The sequence below is a fragment of the Lampetra fluviatilis genome, chromosome 13, assembly GCF_964198595.1.
Source record: "Lampetra fluviatilis chromosome 13, kcLamFluv1.1, whole genome shotgun sequence".
Classification (NCBI taxonomy): Eukaryota; Metazoa; Chordata; class Hyperoartia; order Petromyzontiformes; family Petromyzontidae; genus Lampetra; species Lampetra fluviatilis.
Window position 1 is genome coordinate 1,688,417 of NC_136287.1, and position 24,417 is coordinate 1,712,833.

Below are 24,417 nucleotides of genomic sequence, written 5' to 3' on the forward strand. Positions count from 1 at the left end.
AACCATAACCACAATCACATAAACAGAAATTAAATTTATAGCAATATATTGGGGGGGGGGGGGGGGACATTTTGAGCATATTTGAATATTGGGGGGGATATTGGGGGGGGATGCGTCCCCCCCAATATATAATAATTACGGCCTTGACCCAGTGTTGTATCCGGCACCACAGTGATGACGAATCATTTTACACGTGCGTGTTTTTTCCCCACGTGTGCAATTTGAATTTTTATTTCTTTGCTTTTGACGCGCGGCGGAAATGATCTCAGCACGCAACGCGACACCGAAAGACTTAACATAAACATCAAACAAAACGAGAACACAACAGCAGAACGACAATCATCGCGGTGACCAGTTTCCAGGGTCCACCCAGGCACATCGCAGTCCACCCCCCCTCCCCGCAAAGACAAAGATCCCCTGTATAGCCTTAACAGACTGTTGGGGCAAGTGATGTTAGCGAGCACCGCCTTCGTCTCCCCAGTGGCGATGTTTGCACACCGCACCAGGTACTCATTTGAGGCTGAGTCGACCTTGGAGAGGCCCAAGACCAGTGCAGATAATCGTCACCGGTGTTGGCCGTGAGCGGGAATCGAATTCGTGTGGACGGGTTTGTAGCGCAGCACGCTAACCGCTGCGCCACCGCTCCCCCCCCCCCCCCCAACACGGCACGGGCAAAATGGGAGAAACAAAAGCGAGACAACAGTTGGTGGGAACGACTGCGGGAACAATGGAACTGAGCACATAACAAGGGAATCGGGGACAGAGGCGATAACGACAATGGAGATGGCAGGAACAATAAGACTGACAACAATGGGACAAAGAACAAAAAAAGCAGGAACAATGGGACAACTGAGAACAATGAAAACAAAGGGGCCAGGAACGATGGGGCCAATTTGGGACAAATAGGAAGAGAAAGAGAGGGAAATAAGAATAACACCTCGGGAATTGACACAGGTGGGAGAGGAGATGCCGTGGGTGAAGGCTCGTCACGTGTGGGGTTCACAGAGAGGACTCGACTCCGAGTCTCGCCATGGGAGAAGAATCCCATTGAGCAGCCGTGTGGGGAGGAGGCCTCGAGACGTCCCAAGCTCACGGCTCCCATTGAGCAGACGGACCCAGGAAATACATTTCATGTATCAGAACATTCACGCGGCAGTCACGATGACAATTACATCGTCGTCATCATCATCATCAGCGGCGGCAGCCCCACAATCAGCCACCAGGATAAATCCACTGCTGGATGAAGGCCTCCTCCACCCTAAGCCAGTTGCCGCCGCTTACCCTTCGTGGTGCAGTGATGGAGGAGTCAACATCCACCACTCGGATTGCGAAAACTCGATGCCGTGGGACATGATTACGAGGGACACGATTATGAGGCGGCGGCGAGGATTTGGAGACGGTGAAACTCATCCGTCGAATTGAAAATCCACGTTGGAAGACTCGTTGGTGAATATCAAATATCACAGCTCCTCCCATCAAAGGAGACTCCAATTCAGGAGGCCCCATTAAGAAGGAGCGATAGGCAGGCGCTTCAGTGACAGAACGTCAACTAGAGATAAATTCATGACAAGTCTGCCGAGATGACAGCTTGAGTTTGCCAAGATGCGCCACGATGGTGAAATGTTAACTACTTCGCCTGGTATACAGGAGGTCGTGGGTTTGATCCCGACCCTGATACTTGTATATTTGGAGTTTGCGTGTCTCTCTCTCCCTGTGGTCACGTGGATTTTTCTCCAGGTCCTCCGGTTTTTCCCTCCACATTTAGAATCAACATTACGCGTTTAAAGTATTTGGCTGCAATAAATATCCACGCGATAAGCCACTTCGTTGGGCTATCATTTGTGGGCAGGTCGCTTCTGAAAAAGAGCTACTATATAGCTCAGTGAGGGGCCTTACCTGGTAAAACAAAAATAGCTTCGTAAATAGTTTTAATTGAGCAATGCAATCAGAGTGCCACCAAGAACCTCTCAAAGATGCTAATTGTTCTTGCCCTCTCCCGAGAGCATTCTCACGAGAGGTGCTCTCTGGAGCTGCCTCTTGTTGTCAGGTGGTCTCTTTCCAAAAGTGGCGGTGGCACGCACGGGCAAAGTAGATTGCAGGGCCTCTTAAACCCGGCCCCCTCCTTCAAACCGAGCGGATTTCAAACGAAACGCCACCGGGCAAGGACACATCAATGAGGGAAAAACGGACGATTCGTTCATAAGTCACACCGAGAAGAGTCGACGGCAATCGTCCCACGGGAGAGAAGCGTGGGAGGACGACGACGACGACCAGCAATCCGTTACATCCGCACCGCTGCCACCAATAATGACGACGACGACGAGAACCGACGCGTACATTCGCCACTCTTCACATGCACGGCGATAGAGCCGAATCAAAAATATAATTATCTTAGTCGTCATCGCCGGCATCATCAGCATCACGATCTCCCACCCTCCAAACATTTTGTACAGCTTTTTTGTCGCAATTCCTCCCAAAAATAGACACGTACACGCTCACGCACACACACCACTCGTACAGCAATGAGCAGTTGTCTTTTCGTGTCCCTGCGAGGTCTAACACTGGGTGATGTTTTAAGCATCTTCTGCTGCTAACTGTTCCTTTTCCTCCTCCTTCAGGTCACCAATACCCTGGCCCCATCCCGCCACTAAGTGACGGTGCCGTGACCACAGCGCCTGTGTGCCAGGCCAGGTGCAACTTTGAGGCCACGTGAAAGTGTCGAAGGCTCGTCGACAGGTCATGGGACAGACAAAGATCCCCTGCACAGCCTTAACAGACTGTAGGGGCAAGTGCTGTTAGCGAGCACCTGTGAAGGCCAGAACGGCGTAAGAGGGGGTGGGTGGCTAGCACCACGCCCGACCGCCTTTGTCTCCCCAGTGGCGATGTTTAAACACCGCACCAGGTACTCATTTGAGGCATATTCGACCTCGGGGTGGCCCAGGACCGGTTCAAATGATCGTCACTGGTGGTGTTGGCCGTGAGCGGCAATCGAACTCGGGTGGCCGGGTTCGTAGTGCAGCGCGCTAACCGCTAAACTACTGCTCACCGGGCAGACACTCTCACACACACACACGCATATATTTGTTACACTTTAGATCTCTTATTAAAGTTACACACAATCCCAACATCGAGGGACTCTTATCTTGTAGCTGCGCATTTCCCTCGAGCTCCCCCCGTGCCCAAGCAAGCGCTGCGATGCTTCAATTATGAAACTCTCCACGTGCCGGCCCATTATCTTTCCTCAAACACGACCGTTGCCTTCCTTCCGCCTCTGTCCACGTTATCACTCGCAAAGCGCTGCAGCAAGTCCTCCCAGAAGCAGCTGCACGACTTGTACCTATTGCAACCTTCCCCGTGGGAAAAATTTTTTAACTCATTACATTCATTCCCTCGTTCATTATTATTCATGAAACAAAGGCGATCCGCTGACGTCAGGGCTGACGTCAGGGCTGGGTCACCCCCCCCCCCCCCCGGGAACACACGCAGGGCTCGTGCGCAGCTACAAGGCGAAAGGGCTCGTCGCATTTCATGATTCGATTCGTATTCTTTAAATAAATCACACTCGCTCCGATCGCACAGTCGAAGTGGGGGGGGGGATGGGGGGAAATTGGCACCCATTGAATTTTAGTTTAAACATTCAAACGTTCCACCGCCAACATCGGCAACTCTCTCCGACCGTCGCCGGGGGGCTACGACCTACGCGTGAGGGGCAATGCAGTGGCTGTCCAGGGATCAGCGGGGGGGGGGGTCACACAGAGCCGGGCGGCTGCTGTGGCGCTGACTGTAGGAGCGGTGAAGGACCGGGTTTCCTGGGGGGGGGGGGGGGGGGTGGTTGAGTGAAGGGGGGCGACCCGGACCAAGTGAGGAGGAGGAAGATAGGCAACCGGCTCTTGCGAGTCACCTCGCCCGGAGAATCCAACCGTGGCCCCCCAGAATTCGTGGGGGTCTCAGTTCCACCTCGCTGGAAAGTGCACCGTGCGAAGGCACCATTCGTTGTAGTCCAAAAAAGTTAATAAAATATATATATACTGTCTTTATGCATATATATATACTGTCGTAGGCGACGTAACACAGACTCGGATACAGTACTTGGTATGCTGTAGTTGTTCGCGTGCGCGTACGTACACGCGCAATGTTACATGTGTGCAAACGTGTGTGTGCGTGTATACACCTAAATAGGCGCTTGCTAACAGCACTTGCCCCAGCAGCCTGCTATCTGAAGGCTATACGGGGAATCTTTTGTCTTTGGACATGTACACGCACATGCAGTGTTATGTGTGTACGTATACACATGTACACACACTCTTAACATTGCGAGTGTGTGCACACGTGCGCACACATACACACGCGCACAGTGTTGCATATGTGCCCATGTACACACACACATGCAGTGTTACGCGTACACACACAGCATTGCGAGTGTGTGTGCACATACATACACATGCGCGCAGTGTTCAGAGCGTGTGTGTGTTGGCGTGCACGTGGCAGCAGGACGCGCGCGCTCTAGGTAGTAGTTTCATCAGGCAAATGCAGAAGCTTCTCTTGTGACACAAGTCTCTCTCGCAAGGCCGACCTCGTACAGTACACACATCAAACGAGTGTCAGGTTGGCTCGAAACACAGAGTCATCGAAATAATAATTTAAAGCCCTTTGTTTATCCACTGCTGGTTGAATGCCGACCAACCCCCCACCCAACCCCCCCATCATGCGGCCGCCACCTCTTGCGACGGTCTCGCGATGGCAGACCGTGCAAGACGACCGTACTTCACCACGCGGGTCAGTGCCGGTTTGTGAAGGTCGTCAAGATGGGGGTGGGGGGTGGTGGAGGAGCGACGGTTCGAGCGGTGCTTGTTGCGGAGGTTGGCAGTTCGGCTCCAGCGGGCCACCCTGGTTATTACCGCGGTCGCGTTAATAATGACGGCGGGCGTTCGTTCTGGATCCACTCCCCCACCCGATGCCATCGTGCAACGGCACCGGGTGCTCCAAATTTGCCAAAATTCACACCGCTGCCAACACCCCACCTGCCCCTACAGTGAGAACGTGGACAGGAACCCGCTGAAAAAGAGTCGTGAGACTCGGTGACGCTTTCCTGTGTAAACAAAATAATAAAGTCATTGGCGCCGCCCGATTGGTTAATCGTGATTGAGCCAGCCGCGATGGTGGTGGTAAGCTTCTCTGTGGGGTGAGAGGTGAGTGGAGCAGCAGGGGGGGGGGGTCGGTGGGGGGGGAGCCGAGTGAGGAGGTACCATCACCACTCATCGATGCCCACACACCCTGCTCCCCCCCCCCACTTCCTTCCCTTCTACTCACTCCTCCTCCCCCTCAAGCCCCACCCTGGCTTGGCACTGACCACCCAACTGACCGCAAGAATCGGCGGAAACATTCTGCCAGCTCTCGAGGGCACGGCGAATACTTGCGATGGCCGCGGGAGATAACGCAGTGTAAACCGGTTTAAGTCGAACTTACAGGAGATATCTCGACTGATGAGCCTAAAAACTTTTGACACTTTTAACAGGGAAACGAAGGGAGCTGCCACGTTGGTGGTGTAATGGTCGGCAGCAATGCTGTGGCTCGCAACCCGGAAGTCGCCGGTCACATTCCACCTCCTGCGGCCTTGGCAGTCGAAAAGCAATGGCGTAAGTTTGATTTAAATCGGACGTGCCCCAGTATGGGCTGGGACGATTTCCAACGTTTCGCCTCCGGGCGCTGGGAACCTCTTCTTCTTCAGGGAGCGAAACGCTCAAGAAGGTGTGTGGAGCTTCGTGCCGAAATGGAGGGAGCCGAGCAGCACGACCCGCGAACTCATTTTCACGCTGCGGATTTCGCGCCGCGCGAAAAGGGGCCGAGCGACGGCCTGCCGAGTCGCCCGCCTGCCGCGTCGCCACCCCGTGACCGCTTCGATTGTTCTACAACCTCTTTTGTCAATCGCGCGGAAACAAAACGGCGATACCGCGTCGGGAAAAGAAAAACGCCGCCACTGGCGCACGCACGAAGGGGTTTGCGATAATGGCCGATGAGCAGGCGCTAATTACGCGGCTGCATCTGGCGAGAGTGATTGACAACAATACAGGGTAGACAAACACGTGTAAGGGTGTCTTTTCTTAGTGTAGTGGGACAAAAATATAGTTTGTGAAGCTTGCTCAAGAGTTGTCGGTTAATGGGAATGGCTAAGGTTTGCCGGTGAATGGCGGAGATTTAAGACTCGGCGGTTTGAGAGCGTGGGAGTCCCCTCCCTTACATACTCGCATTTGCACACACGCATACAATCGATTAAACACCACCACTCAGCTCGATGTTACTTGCAGGGACATCCGCACATCAGGTCGCGATATCTCATCGGCGCACACCACCACCGCATCTCCAATAAGCACGGTTCACTACGTACAGTTCAACATACATACGTAGGTAAGTGGCTGGTGTTGATGATGGCGCTGGTGGACACGTGGTTGTGTTTGTGGTGGTGGCCGTGTGGCTGACAGATTGGGGTTGATTGGTGGTGCTGTAGGTGAGGAGCAAGTGGTGGTGGTGGCATGGTCGGTAGTCACTTGCTGGTGGCACGAGCAGGAGAGAGACGCTATCCGCGGGCGGTGGCTCGGCTACGAGGACTGGTCGTAGTCCGTGATGAGTTGCTTGATGTGCGCCAGCTTGGAGTGCAGGTACTCGCAGCGTCGCTTCTCTTGCTGGTATTCGGGGTTGGTCTGTGGTGAGAAAGAGAAAGAGGGTAAACGCATACCAAGACAAAGACCCCCCCCTGTGTAACCGACACAGAATGTCTAGTCAAGTGCTGTTAGCGAGCAGCCTCTACAAAGGCCTGCACGGTGCACGAGTTGGTGTGGCCGTACCCGGTGTCTGGCCGCATTTGTCTCCCGACATACACACGAACACACACGTGAACACACGTGTGGGCAAGAATGACAATACCAATACCCGCCATTCGGGCGCTCTGATGCTACGTGACGTGTCGAAGGCTCGCTGACAGGAGGTCACGGGGCTGACGGAGGTGCCATGGGTTGACTGAGATGACTGGTAGATGCAACAGCTGTGCCCTCTACTCTGCTAACTACCTGTGTGCATGTATGCACACAGGCACATGTACAATGGCAAATGTATACGCAAACAGACACACACGTACATGCGCAAGCACGCATGCAAACCACCCGCTATGACTATGGATGGAAAAGCATGCCTGTCAACCCTTGATCAGTGCCTACCTTATTACAGACCAATTCAGACCTTATTGGTCACCCCATGCCCTTAAAAATCTCAAAGTTAATCCTACAGAGTCCCATCACAAGGGGGAAACACAAACAAAGACAAAATAAATGCCCGTTTTGAAACGGCTGTATGGACCTGAAAACTCAATTTCCCTCGACAAGAATACGGGCAAACAGTACGGGCTGACAGGTATGCTATAGTCGTCGCCGCACGGCATGCGCTCCTCGCTCTCGTAGGGGGAGAGAGAGGGGGCAACTAGGAGACAAAGAGATCGACTCAGAGGCACAAGGAGGAGGAACCAGAGACGAGCGGGAAGGCAGCGGCAGCAGCCACGCAGTGACAGGCTGGCACTCCCAGAAATTGCCCCGAGCTCTGCTCTCCTCTATATATTACGGTGTTATCGGCCAATTAAAGAACGCCTACATGTGGGTGAAACAGGAGCGCCCGGAGAAAACCCACACATGCGTGCAAGGGGGAAACACTTGATCCCACGCAGACGCGACAGTTGGGAGTCCACATCTTTTGGCTGTAGCGCCTTCTACTGGCGAGGCTGGGTTACGGCTCCTCCTGGACGCTCGTGAGAGCAAGCGAGAGGGAGTCTCACAGCGCCTGCTGCGCGATCCGCCAACCCCAGTGGGCGCAGACACAGCGGTGCCCCCGCCACGAGGGCGACGACTCACCTTCTTCACTTTGCTGTACTCCTGCACCACCTGCTTCCGGATGACCTGCGGGGGGACAGAGCAAAGATCGCATCACCGCCGCAGGCGCTGGGTCCACCTCCTCTTCCCCCCCCCCCACCCCCGTTTCCTCCCCCGTCATCCACGCACTGCGGGGTCGTCGGTTTAGGCGAAGTGCTCGGTGAGCTGTGGAGATCAGAGCTCGTGAGAGAGACGGGTTTGGACCCCCGCTCTCTTACCTGATGCTCTCCCTGTCCTCTCCCCTCTCTAAAACCCAGTGCTCCCTCACTCCACACACTCTCTCCTGTCTCACTCCGCCCCACACCACTCGCCCCACACCACTCGCCCCCCACCACTCGCCCCCCACCACGCGCCCCCCACCACGCGCCCCCCAGCACTCTTCCCTCTCCCTCACCGATGTCCCTCCTGTCTCGTTCCCTTCTCCTCCCCCTCTTCCTCCTCTCCCCTCCCCCCCCACCTGCTGCTCCCTCGAGTCCGGGGCGAGGGCGTGCATCTTGTGCTGCAGCTGCTCGAAGCGCCGCTTCACGGTGTCGATGCGCCGGTGCAGCCGCCGGTACTCGGAGAACTCGCTGCTGAAGTCGGCCTTGTAGCGCTCCCTCTGCTCCGGCGTCACGATCGGCACGTAATCCCTGCGAGCGAGCACGCCGCCGGTGAGCGCCGTCGTCGGCGAGTACTCGGAGCGGCGGGCGCTCTCACGGCGAGCGAGCACGATGCTAGCGAGCGTGCACCTCTTGCGGCGAGTACACGCGTGATAAGTACACGCGTGATAAGTACACGCGTGGCGAGTACACGTGTGGCGAGTACACGCGTGGCGAGTACACTCGTGTTGAGTACTCTCATGTTGAGTACACGTGTGGTGAGTACACGTGTGGTGCTCTAGTGATGAGTACTCACAGTTTGTAGTCCGGGTTGCTCGCCGCGCTAGAGGCACGTTCTGGTATCAGCTCCGGTTTGTCTGCTGGCGGTGAGGAGAGGTTGCAGGGGACGAGGGGAGGGGCAGGCCGATGGGGTGGGGGCGGCGGGGAGGAGGAAGGGGGGGGGGACCGTAAGGGCGACACGAAGAGAAAAGTGAAACTATGAGCAGGCAGCACGAGCGTGTAAATGAATCACGTCTTCTGGACATCTGTGAAAAAGAGCTTTCAAGCTCATCGGATTCCTCCAGTGTCAATAACGATTTGGACTTATAACCTGCAGCCCCTTCCAAGCCCACTGCTGGATGAAGGCCTCCCCATAGATCACCGTTGCTCTACCATGCCGCTCAGGGCAGATGAGCGAGTGACTGACTGCGGCTCGCATAACGCACTGAAACAGGTGGACTTCTCCACAAATCTGGCTGTCGCCTGATGATGCTAGTTGTAATTTCAGGCGAAACGTCGTACTCAGATTGTAAATGTTGTGGCTTGGCTCTCCAACACACCGGTGTGCTGCACTAGTGATGAATTGGCATGTTCTGTTTACGTGACAACCCTTACTATTTGGCTGTGTTGGGTGGTGGCGGGTTTAACGGCACATTTATATATTTACGCGATCTCATCCTAAAAACCTGTATTAGGGACCACAACAGGTTCGGATGTCGTTCACCAACGATGTCAGCCTTTGCCGGGAATGGAACTCGGGTCGCCGAGTTCAGAGCGCAGCTGCGCTACCACTCCACCTCACCGCAAATCTACCCCCACGGATTGTTTCTTAAAGACATGACAAAAATCCCCAGTATAGCCAAAACAGACTTTTGTGGCAAGTGCTGTTAGTGAGCGCCTATGAAGGCCGGCACGGCACACGAAAGGGTGGGTGGCCAGCACCACGCCCAGATCCCTGTGTCTCCCTCGTGGCCATGTTTACACACCACACCAGCTACTCATTTGAAGCGACCTAGGGGAGGCCCAGGACCGGTTCAGATAATCCTCACTGGTGTTGGCCGTAACGGGGAATCGAACTCGGGTGACCAGGTTCGTAGCGCGCTGCCGCTCCCCACACACACTCACACACGACGACGTGTGCGCGTGCGTGTGAAAGCGAGTCTGAGAGAACCTTGGGCAGTGACGCCCGCGTTGATAAACGAACCAGAGGGAAGAAGGAATGCTCATTGCCAAATCTCCGAGCGACGATGCCAATTGCTCCATTCCCAACGGTCCGTCAGTCAATTGTGCAAGCGTCGATTACTCAACTGTGCACGCGGCCGACACGTGCACGCCCATACCCGTGCTGAACACACGCAGATCCTCCCACTCTACGGTTACAGAACGCCGGGGGGGGGGGGGGGGGGAATGTTGCCATTTGATGAGCAGCTACGAAGGCCGGCACGGCGGCGAACCGACGATTGGGGGGGGGGGGGGGTGTGGGCAATGCCACTGCGCCATCGGCCGCCTTTGTCTTGTCAAGTGCCAATGTTTACACACCGCACCGGGTGTTGTTGTTTCAGGTGGAGTTGACCGGTTCAGATATACATTGTGGGACTCACGTTAAGCCGTGGCCAGGAATCAAACTCAGGTTGACGGCTGCACTGGGTAATGTGCGCCCGCCGTTGCAAAATGGCTTCTGATGCACCTGGCTGAGAGCGCGATTTTCCTTCGGAAACCCCTCCCGCCGTGTCAGAGAACGGCCCCGTAGAAGCGAATTTCACAGAGCTACTTCTAAGGTGCCTTCTTCAAGTGGGACCATGCGGTCGTTGGCAAGGCAGCGCTTTCTCCGCTGCGACATTTTAAACAATTCCAAGCCGAAATCTTTGGCAAATTAAGCATAGAATCCAATTAGCAGTGTTGTGCAGTCACTGGGTAACCAGGCGGTGACCAGGCAGAGACCGTTAATGCACAACACTTGTGTACCCCGGGTTAATCACAAAATCATCATGGGCGTCTTTGTGGAGAATAAAGGTAATGAAATAACTTTGGACGGTAAGAACACATTCTCCTTCACATGACCGTCCCTCCACGCCTCCCATCAGTCACAAAGCTGGCTACGAATGTGTTTTTTTCAGCAGCATTGGTTTAACGCAAGCGCGGACGCTGGACTGGTTCGACATTCGACGTCTCACCAGCAGAATCAGGCTTCATTCAACCAACGCTGGCGACCGGCAGTTCTTTACAAGCCATAGGCCCTCTCTGTGTTGGCTTGCGCGGGCACACAAAGACAAAGATCCCTCCGAGAGCCTTAACGGACTATTGGGGCAAGTGCTGTTCGCGAGCACCTATGAAGGCTGGCACGGCACACGAGGGGGTGGGTGGCCAGCACCACACACACTACACCGCGTGCACACACACACACTCACACTACACCGCGTGCACACACCTTCTCTGGCGTCCATTTTGAACTTCTTGTACTGCATCTCTTCCTCAGACACTCCTTGCGAATCCACTTCCATCTCCTCTGCAGGCTCCGTCACGGCTTTTGAGTTTTCTTGCTCCCTCCTCTTTTCCATCTCCTCCTGCCTCTCCCTCTCTCTCTGTTTGTCTCTCTCCGCCTGCCTCTCCCTCTCTTGCTGCTCGTCTCTCTCCTCCTGCCTCTCCCGCTCTTGCTGTTTGTCTCTCTCCTCCTGCCTCTCCCTCTCTTGCTGCTTGTCTCTCTCCTCCTGCCTCTCCCGCTCTTGCTGTTTGTCTCTCTCCGCCTGCCTCTCCCTCTCTTGCTGCTTGTCTCTCTCCGCCTGCCTCTCCCTCTCTTGCTGCTTGTCTCTCTCCGCCTGCCTCTCCCTATCCCTCTCTCTCTGCTTGTCTCTCTCCGCCTGCCTCTCCCTCTCTCGCTGCTTGTCTCTCTCCTCCTGCCTCTCCCTCTCTTGCTGTTTGTTTTTCTCCTCCTGCCTCGCCCTCTCCCGGTCCCTCTCCCTCTGTTTGTCTCTCTCCAAGTCGCGGAGTCTCTGCCGCTGCCTCTCTTGATCCCTGTCTCTCTGTCTCTCCCTGTTCCGTTCTCTCTCCCGGTCACTCTCCCTCTGTGCCTCTCTATCTTTCTGTGTTTCCCCTTCCCTCTGTGCCACGGTTTCCCTCTGGGTCTCCATGTCCCTCTGTCTATCTCTGTCCCTCTGTGTCTCCTGGTCTCGATTTGTCTCTATGTTTCTCTGTGTTTCCACGTCTTTACTTGTCTCCCTCTCTCTCTGGGTCTCCGTGACCCTCTTTGTCAGCAGCTCCTTGTCTCTCTGCGCCGCCCTCATCATCTGCATTTCTTTTTCGATCTGCGCATCCTTGTCCCTTTGCACCTCTTTGTCCCTCTGCATATCCCTGTGTCCCTGTGTCTCTCTGTCTTTCTGCATCCCCCTGTCCCTCTGCATGCCCCTGTCCACCTGCATCCCTGTGTCCATCTGCCTCTCTCTGCCCCTCTGCGTGATCCTATCCTCCGATGTCCCCGCGTCTCCCTGCTTCATCCCCGCGTCTCCCTGCGTCGTCGCCGCGCCCCCCGGCATCTCCTTGCCTGCTGGCATCTCCCTCTCCCGCTCCTTCTCCCTGCGCTTCTTCATCTTCCTCCGCGCAGTGTCGGGCACGGGCTGGCACGGTGGCGCCGCCGCCACCGCCACCGCCGTTGCCGCCGCCGCCACTCCCTCGTCCTTCTCCCGCCGCGGCGGTTCCGGGCGATCGCAGGGGGTGGGAGGAACGCGGCTCGTCAGGTGGGACACGCGCGGCTTCTTGGTGCCGTTCTGCGACATTTTCTGCTGCTGCTGCTGCCCCCCCAGCGACGGCTCCGCGTCCTCCTCGACGGAGGCGTTTGGTCGTTTCTGCGGCAACAGCAGACGAAGCACCCGGGTAGAGTGACAAGTGACGTGACCATCTGAGTAGTGTGAGAGGTGACATGACTATCCGAGCAGTGACAGGTGAAGTGATACCTGTGTAGAGTGACAGGCGCCACCGTGATTACCTGGGCTGTGTGGTTGGGTGGTCGGCTGGCCTCCGCGGCAGGACTAAGCCGAGGTTGCGGTGCATTGTGGGGTAGGCCTAAGGGGGGCGGATGCTGCTGCGTCCCTCTCCTGTGCAGACACGACACGACACACAGGGCAGGCTGGGTCACGGCGAGGCCAAGCGGAGACGCAGGGGTGACGGTGGTGGAAGCAACGGCGACGGAAAGACCTTCCATCCTTACGTGGAACATCCAAGTCGGCGTTCAGTTCATTGCTTGTGCTAGGCCTCAGGTCATGAGATTAGGGTTTGGCCTGGGTCAGGGTTAAGACGAGGGTTATGTTTTGGTTTTGGGTGATGATTAGGGTTAGGATCAGGGTTCGGGCTATGTGTGTGACTCGGGTTGTGTGTAGGGCTGGGTGTAGGGCTAGGGTTCTGTGTAGGTCTAAGGTTATGTGTAGGACTAGGGTTGTGTGTAGGGTTGTGCGTTGGGCTAGGCTTTTGTGCAGGACCAGGGTTAGGTGTAGGCCTAGGGTTGTGTGTAGGGTTGTGTGTAGGACTATGGTAGTGTGTAGGGTTGTGTGTAGGGTTGTGTGTATGACTATGGTAGTGTGTAGGGTTGTGTGTAAGGCTAGGGTTGTGTGTAGGACTATGGTAGTGTAGGGCTGTGTGCAGGGCTATGGTTACGTGTAGGCTTGTGTATAGGGCTAGGATTGTGTGTAGGACTAGGGTTATGTCTAGGGCAGATGTTGTGTGTAGGACAATGGAAGTGTGTAGGCTTTTGTGCAGGACCAGGGTTATGTGTAGCGTTGTGTAGGACTAGGGTAGTGTGTAAGGCTTTGGTTGTGTGTAGGACTAGGGCTGTATGTCGGGCTAAGGTTGTGTGTGTAGGCTTCTATGCAGGACTAGGGTTATGTGTAGGATTACGTTTATGACTGGGGTCGCGTGCGGGGTCGTGTGGTGCAAGGTTTGGAGGGCCGGCCTGACCGAGAGAGCAGGGCCTGCACGGCGCGCCGCTCCTCCGGCGAGTAACCCGGCCAGTCCGGCCGCACCTCCGCATAGGCCGCCTCCTTCAGTTGCTGCCGGCCATCCTGGCCCCTTGGCGCCGCCACCTCCACGGGCAGCCGGCAGAGGGGGTTCATGGAGGCGGGGTGGTGGGGGAGGGGGGGAAAGGGGCAGCGGGGTGGTGGGTGGGGTGTAGCAGACCACACCATTAGCACAGCAGTGACAAACTAGAAACAGGACGGAGGGGTTTTAAAAACCCACCTGCTCTCCCGCAGTCTCATGGCAACCAACGCATTTAATCCAGTGGCTTTGGGAGCGTCACAAAATCTGCACGTCATCCACCAACCCCTGCCTCCAAGGTGATTTTTTTGCCACCACTGTGCCCGGCTCACAATTGCCTGGCGAAGGTGGCCACGCTGGCCAACTGGAACCCATTGCCCAAGAAAATGTATTTGGGGTAAAAAAAAACGTGATATATAGTATGGAGTTTGAGAAAATATAGGAAGTGGGCCTATAAGACTTGCGTGTACGCAAAAATATTTGCCCGCGGGCGACACTGCCCATGGTGGATACGAGTCGCATTCTCCACCAGCAGTGGCAGTGGGAGGCTCCTCTTGGCTCACGAGCGAGTGTCGTCATATTCTAGTGCCAGATGCTTCCATGAAACGGGCAAAAATAACTTCTCAAAACACCGCCTCACCTGCTCCAGGATAGCGAACACTTGCGAACGGTCACACTGCCCACCACCACCAACGCCACCAGCGTCCCTCTCTAGCCGTGCCACCAGCTCGGCTTTTTTGCAGGGCCGCAGCGCCAGGAAGTGCACCACACGCTCGCGCATGGGGCGCCGCAGGGCCTCCGCAGGGCCCGAGGAGGCGGCGGCGGCAGCGGCCGCAGGGGACGCCGGACGGAGCGCAGCGGCGGTTGTGGCGGCGGCAGCGCTGTTAGTGCCGGCGAGTGGGGCCTTGCGCAGGGTGTTAGCTGGGTTGAGTGGCGCCGACCGCTTGCGCCCTGGGGCGAGGTCCATCAACTCGGGCGGCAACCTCCGAACGGTTCTCTTGCCTGGGATGGTGGCGGCGGCAGGGAGGGAGGAGGGCGAGGGGTGGCGGTAACGGTGAGATGGTTGGAGTAGGAAAAACACGGCTGTTGTGAAGGGCCCCTTAATCGCGTGGGCCCTCCACCACCGACTTTCCGGGTGAGTGAGAGGATCAGTGAGTGGGTGAGCGAGTGGATGAGCGAGTGAGTGGGTGGGCGAGTGAATAAGTGGGCGAGTGAGTGAGTGAATAAGTGAGTGAGTGAGTGAGTGAATGAGTCGGTGGGTGGGTGAATGAGTGGGTGGCTAAATGTGTGTGAATAATTGTGTTCTTGATTGGGTGAGTGGGTGAATGAGTGGGTGTGTGTGTGTGAATGGCGAGTCTTTAAACACTTGTGCACTGGGTTACAATTAAATTTGTTTGGCTGCGTCGGGGTGTTCAAGTCAATTAAATACGCGGCCTAACATAAAAAAATATAATCCATTGTGAATCTTAATACCGGTTGCGAAAAACCACCTACTCGTCAAGTCAACGGCGGTCATTTCCCTTCGTCGTCGTTAGGAGTAATTCCTCTACGGCCGTGAAATAAAGGCAGTAAAAAAAACGAACACGAGAGGCGGTGTCAGCCAAGTGACGCGCAGCCTGGGAACAAATAATTGCCTCCCCGGGGGAGGACGCGGCGTGCCAGCGTTAACGAGCGAGGATCCGTTACAACACCAGAGCTCGACCTTTGGCCCCCCCGCTCTTAATTCGTGTCGCGGGGGTTTAAATTTGGGGCGTAATCGTTGGTCACGCGTCGGACGACGCTCGGGAACGCCGCGAGACGCCTGCGGAAACGTGCCCCGTCGCGCTCCCGGGCAATTGCTCAAATATTTTGAGGGCAGACGGCGATCCGTCAACGATGCGGACACGCGCCCGCCGCCGCTGACGCTCACACTAATCCCTCGTGCGAGACACCGGACGAGAGCTGGGCGTGGTGGCACGCACGTTCGCGTGTGTGGTGGCGTGGTAGTAATGGTGTGTGGTGGTGTGCGTGTAAAGTTGTGGCATGTTGACGTTGTGGTGGCGTAGCGGTTAGCGTGATGCGCTAAGAACCCGGAAACCTGGGTTCGATTCCCGCTCACGGTCGACGCCAGTGACAATTATCTGAACCGGTTTGGGCCCTCCTAGATCGACTCAGCCTCAAACGAGTACCGGTGTGGTGTGGGGTGACAAGGGCGAGTGGGCATGGTCTTAGCCACACACCCCCTCGTGTGCTGCGCCGGCCTTCATAGGTGCTCGCTAACAGCAGTTGCCCCAAGAGCCTGTTAAGGCTATATGTGGGATCTTTGTCTTTGTTCCAGACATGCGTGGTGGTGAGGGTGGTGTCTGTTGTGTGGAGAGTGGAAGTGTAGTGGTTAGTCGTCCTCTCTGATAGCGAGTGAGTACTGTGCAGGCAGTGGCGCGTTCCAAGTTGAAACTATGCCCATTATCACCGTTGTGTTTTACAAATGTAGAGTAGAGATGTACGCAGTGCGCGCAGTTGAGCGGGTGCAATTGAGGACGAGCAGGTGTGCGCGCTGGGGCAGGAGGTTGGCGCCGGGGAGACGGGGGCGATGATTAGGGATGAAAGAGTGCGAGAGGTACATGAGGACTCGGAATGAGGAGGGGTATATAAGCGGGAGTGTGCGTGAGCAAAGGGAGTTGTTCGGGGACCAAGAGAGAAGACATCTCGCCGCTGCTGCTCGAGCCGTCAACGGGACCGCGCCCCTCACGCCGTCGCCGGGCGGGTGTTGGCCGAAGCCCCCGCCCGGGACAGACGGGTGAGTGGGTATGGGGCAGCATAGGAGAGGGCAGCGGCGAGATAGGAGAGAGTCGGTGAGGTGCAGAGTAGGTGAGATGCAGAATAGGTGAGATGCAGAATAGGTGAGAGCGGGTAGTAGGAGAAGCAGAGTGTGTGGTGACAGTGGAAGGCAGTCATAGGAGTGCCTACATCGGGTGCGAGAATAGGATGAATAAAGTGTAAGCAGGTGACCTGTTATTATTTGGTTCTTTCGGTAAAGTCACGTATAAAGATAAAATAATAAATTTAAAAATAGCATACTACGACGTTTCGATTGCAACACAAGCAATCATCATCAGGTATAAAAAAAAAAAAGCAACAAAAATCTAACCAGAAAACTATAGACAGACATATAAGCAGACAGACATCATAAAGATACACAGAGAGAGAACACGTATCGGCACAAAGAGAGAGGTCGTCTCTGTGACGGGGCCTTAAATATAGAGAGGGGGCGGAGAGAGGGAGGGGGCAGAGAAAAAATTAGCATTTCAATGAGTGGACAACGACGTGGTACGGTACGCAAGCTTGAAAATTAGGAGAAAGACACACTAAAATTAAATAACCTAGTAAAATATCGAAATGTAATGTAATGCAACACAGAGAGTCGGTCAAGAGACGACCTCTCTCTTTGTGCCGATACGTGTTCTCTCTCTGTGTATCTTTATGATGTCTGTCTGCTTATATGTCTGTCTGTAGTTTTCTGGTTAGATTTTTGTTGCTATTTCTTTTATACCTGATGATTGCTTGTGTTGCAATCGAAACGTCGTAGTATGCTATTATTTAATTTATTATTTTATCTTCATACGTGACTTTACCGAAAGAACCAAATAATAATTCCTGCAGTCACGAAAGCTCCAAAATTAAGAAGGTGACCTGTTACTCCGTGTCAGTGTGAGTAGTTGCAAGTTGCAAAATTAAAACCTCACTATGAGGGTGTTATTGTAGCAAGACGCAAATTGGCCTACAAGGTGGCCAGGAGATGGCAGGACAGTCAGAAAGTTGCCAGTGGGGAGCACAGGTGGTGCATCTGCCAGTCATCTCAGTTAGTCAACCCATGGCACGTGAGTCTGCCATATTACCTCGTGCCAGAAGCAAGTCTTTGACACTTCACGTGGCCTCAAAGTGCATCGAGCCTGGCACAAGCACTGTTGGCGATGTCATCCCTACTTGGGCATGGTGCTGGCTACTCACCCCCTCGTGTGCGGTGCCAGTCTTCATAGGTGCACTTGCCCCAACAGCCTGTTAAGGCTATACGGGGGATTTTTGTCACTGCGTGCGTCTAGGTTGACAACACTGGGGAGACAGACGTGGCCGGACAAGGTGCTGGCCACCCTTCCCAGTCACCGGTGCGCCTCGCTAACAGTCGGTGAAGGCTACGCGGGGGACCTTTGCCCTTTGTGTGGTGCAGCATCACCGTTGAAGGGGCCGCCGGGTTTGATGACGATGGCGCCGCGGCTGCGCGTCTCCTCCTCGGCCTGCGCCATGCGCTCGCGCGTCGTCTGGTACGAGTCGTCCGTGGCGCAGATCGTCAGCTTCTCCTGCACGGTGCCCACACAGTCCAGCCGCGGCACGCCCAGCCTGCACACGCGCACACAGGCGAAGAAGCCGCCCCCCCAGGTAGCCTTTAACAGACCGTTGGGGCAAGTGCCGTTAGCGAGCGGCAGCGCATGTGAAGGGCGGCACGGTGTGCTAGGGGCTGGGTGGTCGGCACTTCCGCCACGACCGGCTGCCTGTTTTTCTGCCCAGTGCTGAAGTTAACACACGGCAGCGGGGATGCGCTGTACGCATTTAAGGCTGCATCGACCTAGGGGAGACCCTGGACCGGTTCTGATATTCTCATCACTGCATCACTGGTGTTGGCCACGAGCAGAAATCGAACTCGGGTAACCGGGTTCGTAGTGCGCGAACTAAATCGCCACCACCCTGCCCCCATACAAACACACACAGGTATACATACACGCATACACAAGTGCTAATGCCCACGCATGCACAGGCTGCAACACATACATGCCCACACGAGTACACTCACACTCACACAAGGTTATAAAGATAGGAGCAGGTACTAACAAGCACACAGGGGTATAAACACATGCAAATATGTACGCGCAAGTATCAACACACATAAAAACACACATGCATGTATGTGCATGCCTAGGCACAGGCCGGAATGTACAGGCATAGTCACACATACCGAAATTGTTGCATCAGTATCAGCAGCATTACCATTACGCTAATGCACGCAGGCACCTTCCACTAATGTCTCAAGGCTCCTAATAAGAATAAGGAAAGGCCAAGAGAGAAGAAGCCAAATAGAATAAACGGATTTTATTTTTCGATTTAAAGCTTTCGTGACTGCAGGTATTCATCTTCTTGGTTCTTTCGGTAAAGTCACGTAGAAGGGAAATAATAAAATAAAACATAATAAAATACAATTCTCACGACGTTTCGGCCACAAAGCAAGCAGCCGTCCTCAGGTGAAGAACAGGGCTGTCGGAAAGACAGCGTCCGAATGAAAGACAGCGTATTTTTTTTGTCATCGGTGGGTGAGCAACACGAGACAATCGTCAAATCGCTACGCTTGAGAGCGCGGTTTAATTGCAGGCGGTGGGCTGAAACCTGGAATCGAACCCACTCGGCATCTGCGACCTCTTGAGCCAGCCCTTGAATTCCTCTCCGTTTGCAGAAAGCGTTCGGCCCGTATTCTTAGTCGGGGCTTGTCTCGGCCTCGGGCCTGGCTCAGGGCGAGCTGCTGGCTCAAAGCCAATGCTCACCCTGAGCAACGCTGTGAGCACGGTCCGTGTCCACGTCCGTCCAGTGCTTGCCGAGCTGCATCGGCTTCCGTTTGCCGAAGGAATGCGTTATGAGGTCGCACTCATTACCCACAAGGTGCTTGCCACAAATGAACCACAATGCATTGCTGATCTCGTCGAGTAACATAAGCCATCATCACGCAAACTCCGGTCATCCTCGGAGCGGATTTTGGCTGGCCGTCACAGACGGTGGTCACCGCATCGCACGTGTTTAGATGCGCTTCTGCAGCCGTCTGAAACGCTCTTCGTTCCGATTTCAGGAAGCCACTGGAGCAATGCACTTTCACATCATCATCTAGATTGAAAACTAATTTCTTTAGAAATACTTCTTGTGATAATTGGTTTTTTACCCTTTTATCTGGCAACAAAACTGACACCTTTTTTACAAGGAGTCATTTTTGCATAGACCACAATACCTGCGGTCATAATGCAAACAAAAAAACATAACTCTGATAATGTATGCACTGTCCTTGAAGTTGATTGGTCCACACCCGAGACAGCTTTCCTTAGAGCCTAGTCTCACATGGTGTTGGACCAGATGACGCCAAAAGGCGCACGTGCGCATTATCAGAGTTATGTTTTTTTGTTTGCATTATGACTGCAGGTATTGTGGTCTATGCAAACATGACTCCTTGTAATAAAGGTGTCAGTTTTGTTGCCAGATAAAAGGGAATAAAACCAATTATCATATTTTTTACTGGCAAATGAGGTTCCAATGGTGTAAACTACTTTTTGTGTTTAGTTTGTTGTCCTTCCCCCGCACCTCCGATTAGCACGGTTGGCTACGTACGGTGCGAAAGACGTTCAACATACATATACATACATTCCCACAAGGCAGAGCCAAGAGGCGAGCCGCAGTTACGAACGAGAGTGGTTCGGTTGCGAGCTCACCCCTCCGTGCGCGCGGCCGGCGGGGACTCACCGGTCCACGTGCTGGTGCACACAGTCAAAGCTGCCCTGAGCGCCGTCCCGCGAGCGGTAGATGGAGAAGGTGCGGAAGCCGCTGGGGCTTTCGGACAGCGGCACAGGGATCTTCATGTACTGCAGGAAATTCATAAAAACTCTTAACCGGGGGGGGTGGCACGGCCCGGTGACATCTGTGCCATCGAGTCGGTGCCAACCACACAGGGTGGTGCCTGCTGAGCGGTGGTGGAGTGGGGTTGGCATGGCTTGAAGTGGGGTCCCCAGTCCAAGTTAACCCCCCTTCCACCACCCCCTACCCCCCCTCTTCTCCGTACCTCGGCGCCCGCGGTGCAAGTGTACCGCTTGCGCACTCGGGAGCTACGCCATTGGCACCAACCCAGCGGTCAGGTAGCAATGAGCACACTGCCGAGTATATTTATAACCACGGCTGGCACTAACACCATGGACCAGTTGGCCGCTAGTGATGCCAGAGCGCATCGTGGCTTTGGCTCGAACGACCCTGGTCATAGGGCGAGTGCCGTGCAAATCAGCTGGCAGTGAAGGTCTACCCTCCTCCTCCCCTGCTGGCCGCCCAGGCAGAAGTTTCCAGTGGGACTGGTTTGGCAACAAAATAGTTTTGCATCTCTAGTTGTTGTTGTAGTCATCATCACCACCACCACAACCCCTCGGGCCACCCCCCTCTAAACACACCCAACACCTCCACCCCACCCCCCCTAGGAGGTCTAACAGCTGTGAGCAAACCACCCCCCACACACCCAGGTCTCCTTTGTGATGTATGTTATGTATTTATCTAGGAGAGCCACACCGAGTCACAGGACTCTTGGTGCTGCTGCTGCCACATTGAGGTTTTTATTTTTTAGATGTCAAATAACGATGAATTGCGTTCATTATGCACGTGGCGAGAAAACTGGCGCACCCGGAGAAAACCAAGGCTTTGTGTGAGAGGGGGAACACTCTCATCCAGTGCCACGAGTTAACATTATGAAGCCACTGGAGCCATGCACTTTGAAATCTAGACTGAAAACTAAGTTCTGTAGAACTGCTTCTTGTTGTGTTTAGTTTGTTGTCCTTCCCCCGCACCTCTGATTAGCGCGGTTGGCGACGTACAGTACGAAATAAGTTCAACATCGCACATACTACTTTACACGCCACTATAAACTACACTACTCTACACCACTCGCTATACACTCCACTACGATACACTACATTGAATCATCATTTCTTTAGAATAGTTTTTTGTGTTTAGTTTGTTGTACCTCCCCCACACCTGCGATTAGCATGGTTGGCTACGTACGGTGCGAGAAAAGTTCAACATACGTACGACCAAAACCCCCCCCCCACCATCCCCCAATGACCAGTGTGGTGAAGTATGGTCAAACAAACTCCAGGGCAGGCAAACAGATGGACAAGGCACTCTGAATTATGGTGATTGTTATTTTTAGCGACGTTCTGGCGGCCACCAACGGCTGAGTGGGGCGTCCATGTGAGATGGAGGTGGTGATGGAGGTCCTTACCCCCTTGTCTCCTCCCAGACAGATCTTTGGCTGTGGGGATGAGGTTCCCTGTGGTGGAGAAAAGAGGAGAGGAGGGATTGGGAGGGAGCAGACACAGGGGGGGAGGGGGTAGTGTTTGGACATTCATTATTCATTGATTAATTAACTTCACTTAAATTCCTTTCAATAATTGTGTTTAGTCTTTCCAGTCCTGATTATCAGCATCACAAGACGAAGAATCTATTCGGAATGTGCACAGCAGGGCGGATCCCCTTCTTGTTAAGAGAATGGCCGGCAGAAGTGGACATCATAGAGCTATTTCTGAGCGACCTCTGATCCAACAGAGCGGAGGGCAGCACTTTCCCATCCTGCCCTGCCGACCAAGAGCAACGTTCGTCACATGACGAACATCAAACTGATATTTTAAATTCTCGGGAGGTGGAATTAAGACAATTTAAGAAGCCTAATTTAACACGATTATACCGGCCTGAGACCGTAAAACTCGCTTGACTTGAGAAGGCCGAATTAATCACAGACGTTTCTGCCCACCCCCCACTGACCCACAGCTGCGTTCATCACCAAGATGATGTGCAAACAAAGACAAGCTCCCCCGTATAGCCTTAACAGACTGTTGGGGCAAGTGCTGCCTGCGAATACCTATGTAGGCCGGCACGGCACACGAAGGGGGTGGGTGGCCAACAACCAAGCCTCGCCGCCTTTGTCTCCCTCATGGCAATGTTTAACACATCGCACAAGGTACTCATTTGAGGATGATTAGACCTATGGGAGGCCCAGGACCAGTTCAGATAATCCTCACTGGTGGTGGCCGTGAGCGCGATGCGCAAACACGCACTCTTGCACACGCACGCTGTTCCCATGCCGTCAGCCAATTCCATCAGCCAATACACAAACACAGGGAAGAAAACCCCATGAATATGCACGGTGGGATTTTGTTAAATGCTTTCCGATGTGCGTCTCGTCCTTGGAACGGATTTAATCGGCGGAGATCGAGTCGTGGAGGCGCACCACGAGATGGCGATCAACGTGGTGGCGTGACGTGGTCACCCGGCCAAAAAGGCTTCGCTTTGGCGAGCCAATCCGTGAAATTGTCAAATTTTTATCGAATGACAACAACACCAAGGATCGATGTAAAAACGTTATTTTTTCCTTGCGTATTTGTTTTGTTTTGTTACGACAGTTATTGTGGTCCACTGCATTTTGATGGACGGTGCTTATGCAGAAAATGTAAAATAATTCAATTTAGTCCGAAGAAAAATGTAACCGCCGGGTGATTTAACACCCACAACCAAAATAACCTCGGACGCGCTTGATTTGGTCTATTACTATTAAACTATATATTTTATTTTACCAGGTAAGGCCCACTGAGCTGTATAGCTCTTTTGAGGAAGCGACCTGGCTATGGCATGGCGATGGGGAGGCCGTCATTCAGCAGTGAATTGACATTAAAGGGTTGTTGCATGCACACTCGGTCAAGCAGACAGATTGTTTAGTCTCGTCCACTCTGTGCTCATACCGCTACCAACACACTGTGCAGGTCAAAACAACACACCCACCCACCCACTTACTCACCGACTTACCTACTCGCTCACTCACCCACCCACTCACTCACCCACTCACTCACAAAGCCACTCACCACACTGCAAGCACAATAAGATGCTCACCCACCCACTCAATCACTCACTCATTCACTCACTCACTCACCGAGCCACTCACCCACCCATCACAGTGCAGGTCACAACACTTCTATTTTTCTGCTTCTACCCTCACAATGCTCCACTGTGGAATTCCCTCCTCCCATCATCGTCGTCTTTCCTCCCAAAGCTCTCACAACATTAACCTTCCTCAACTCAAGAATACACGTGTTCAAAACTATTATCTCTTACAACTTTGATAATACTGTAAAAAGCCATTTAGTGACGGTCCTTGGATCTTTTTGAGCCTTTGCTCTGCAACGTTATTCAGAAAAAGGAAAAAAGTGGTCCAACATTTCAGGCAACAGCCCAACTTCAGAGCACAGAGAAGAAGAGGGGGGGGGGGGCAGAGTGAAACTCGCCGAGCTTGTGGCTGGCAATGCGCGCGCTAGCTTTACAGCGTGGGGAGGGAGATTTTCTCTACCTCCTATAAAAGTGCCGAGTCTGTGTTTCCCCGAGGCCGCGTGGCCAAGGTCCACGGGCCCACGTCACAGGGTGCAGATGGAGGCAGCTGCGCTGGGCGCAGTCCCCGAAACCGCTCGCGTCAGCTGATGCCGGATGGCGCCTCTACGCTCGAGCGAACCCAAAAAAGAGGGGTGCTTTGGACTTAACTTGGGGTTTGACAGTGGCTCTGAGATGCTAAATGCCTCGCTTGGTATTCAGGAGGTCGTGGGTTAGATCCCGACCCGGACGCCTGTATCTTTGGAGTTTGCGTGTCTCTCTATCTCCCCGTGGTCACGTGGACTTTTCTCCGGGTCCTCCGGTTTTTCCCTTCACATTTAGAATCAACATCACGCCTTTAGAGTATTTGGCTGCTATAAATGTCCAGATGATAAGCCACTTTGTTGAGGTATCATTTGTGGCCAGGTCACTCCTGAATAAAGCTATGC

General features: G+C 54.1%; 1 protein-coding gene across 1 annotated transcript in view; it reads right to left on the reverse strand.

Annotated features, from left to right (window-relative positions):
- Nucleotides 1-215: 215 nt before the first annotated feature.
- The window catches only part of LOC144935401 (uncharacterized), a 32,485-nt gene continuing 8,283 nt past the window's right edge, over nt 216-24,417 (reverse strand). The window contains exons 2-12 of the mRNA XM_078861994.1: nt 21,837-21,884; nt 20,321-20,439; nt 18,003-18,166; nt 14,433-14,794; nt 13,715-13,839; nt 12,750-12,858; nt 11,199-12,609; nt 8,808-8,871; nt 8,308-8,542; nt 7,896-7,940; nt 216-6,698 (exon numbers count right to left, since the gene is read on the reverse strand). Coding sequence (XP_078718120.1) covers nt 6,597-6,698; nt 7,896-7,940; nt 8,308-8,542; nt 8,808-8,871; nt 11,199-12,609; nt 12,750-12,858; nt 13,715-13,839; nt 14,433-14,794; nt 18,003-18,166; nt 20,321-20,439; nt 21,837-21,884 — 2,784 coding nt within the window. The 3' untranslated portion in view covers nt 216-6,596. The remainder of the gene's footprint in view (nt 6,699-7,895; nt 7,941-8,307; nt 8,543-8,807; nt 8,872-11,198; nt 12,610-12,749; nt 12,859-13,714; nt 13,840-14,432; nt 14,795-18,002; nt 18,167-20,320; nt 20,440-21,836; nt 21,885-24,417) is intronic.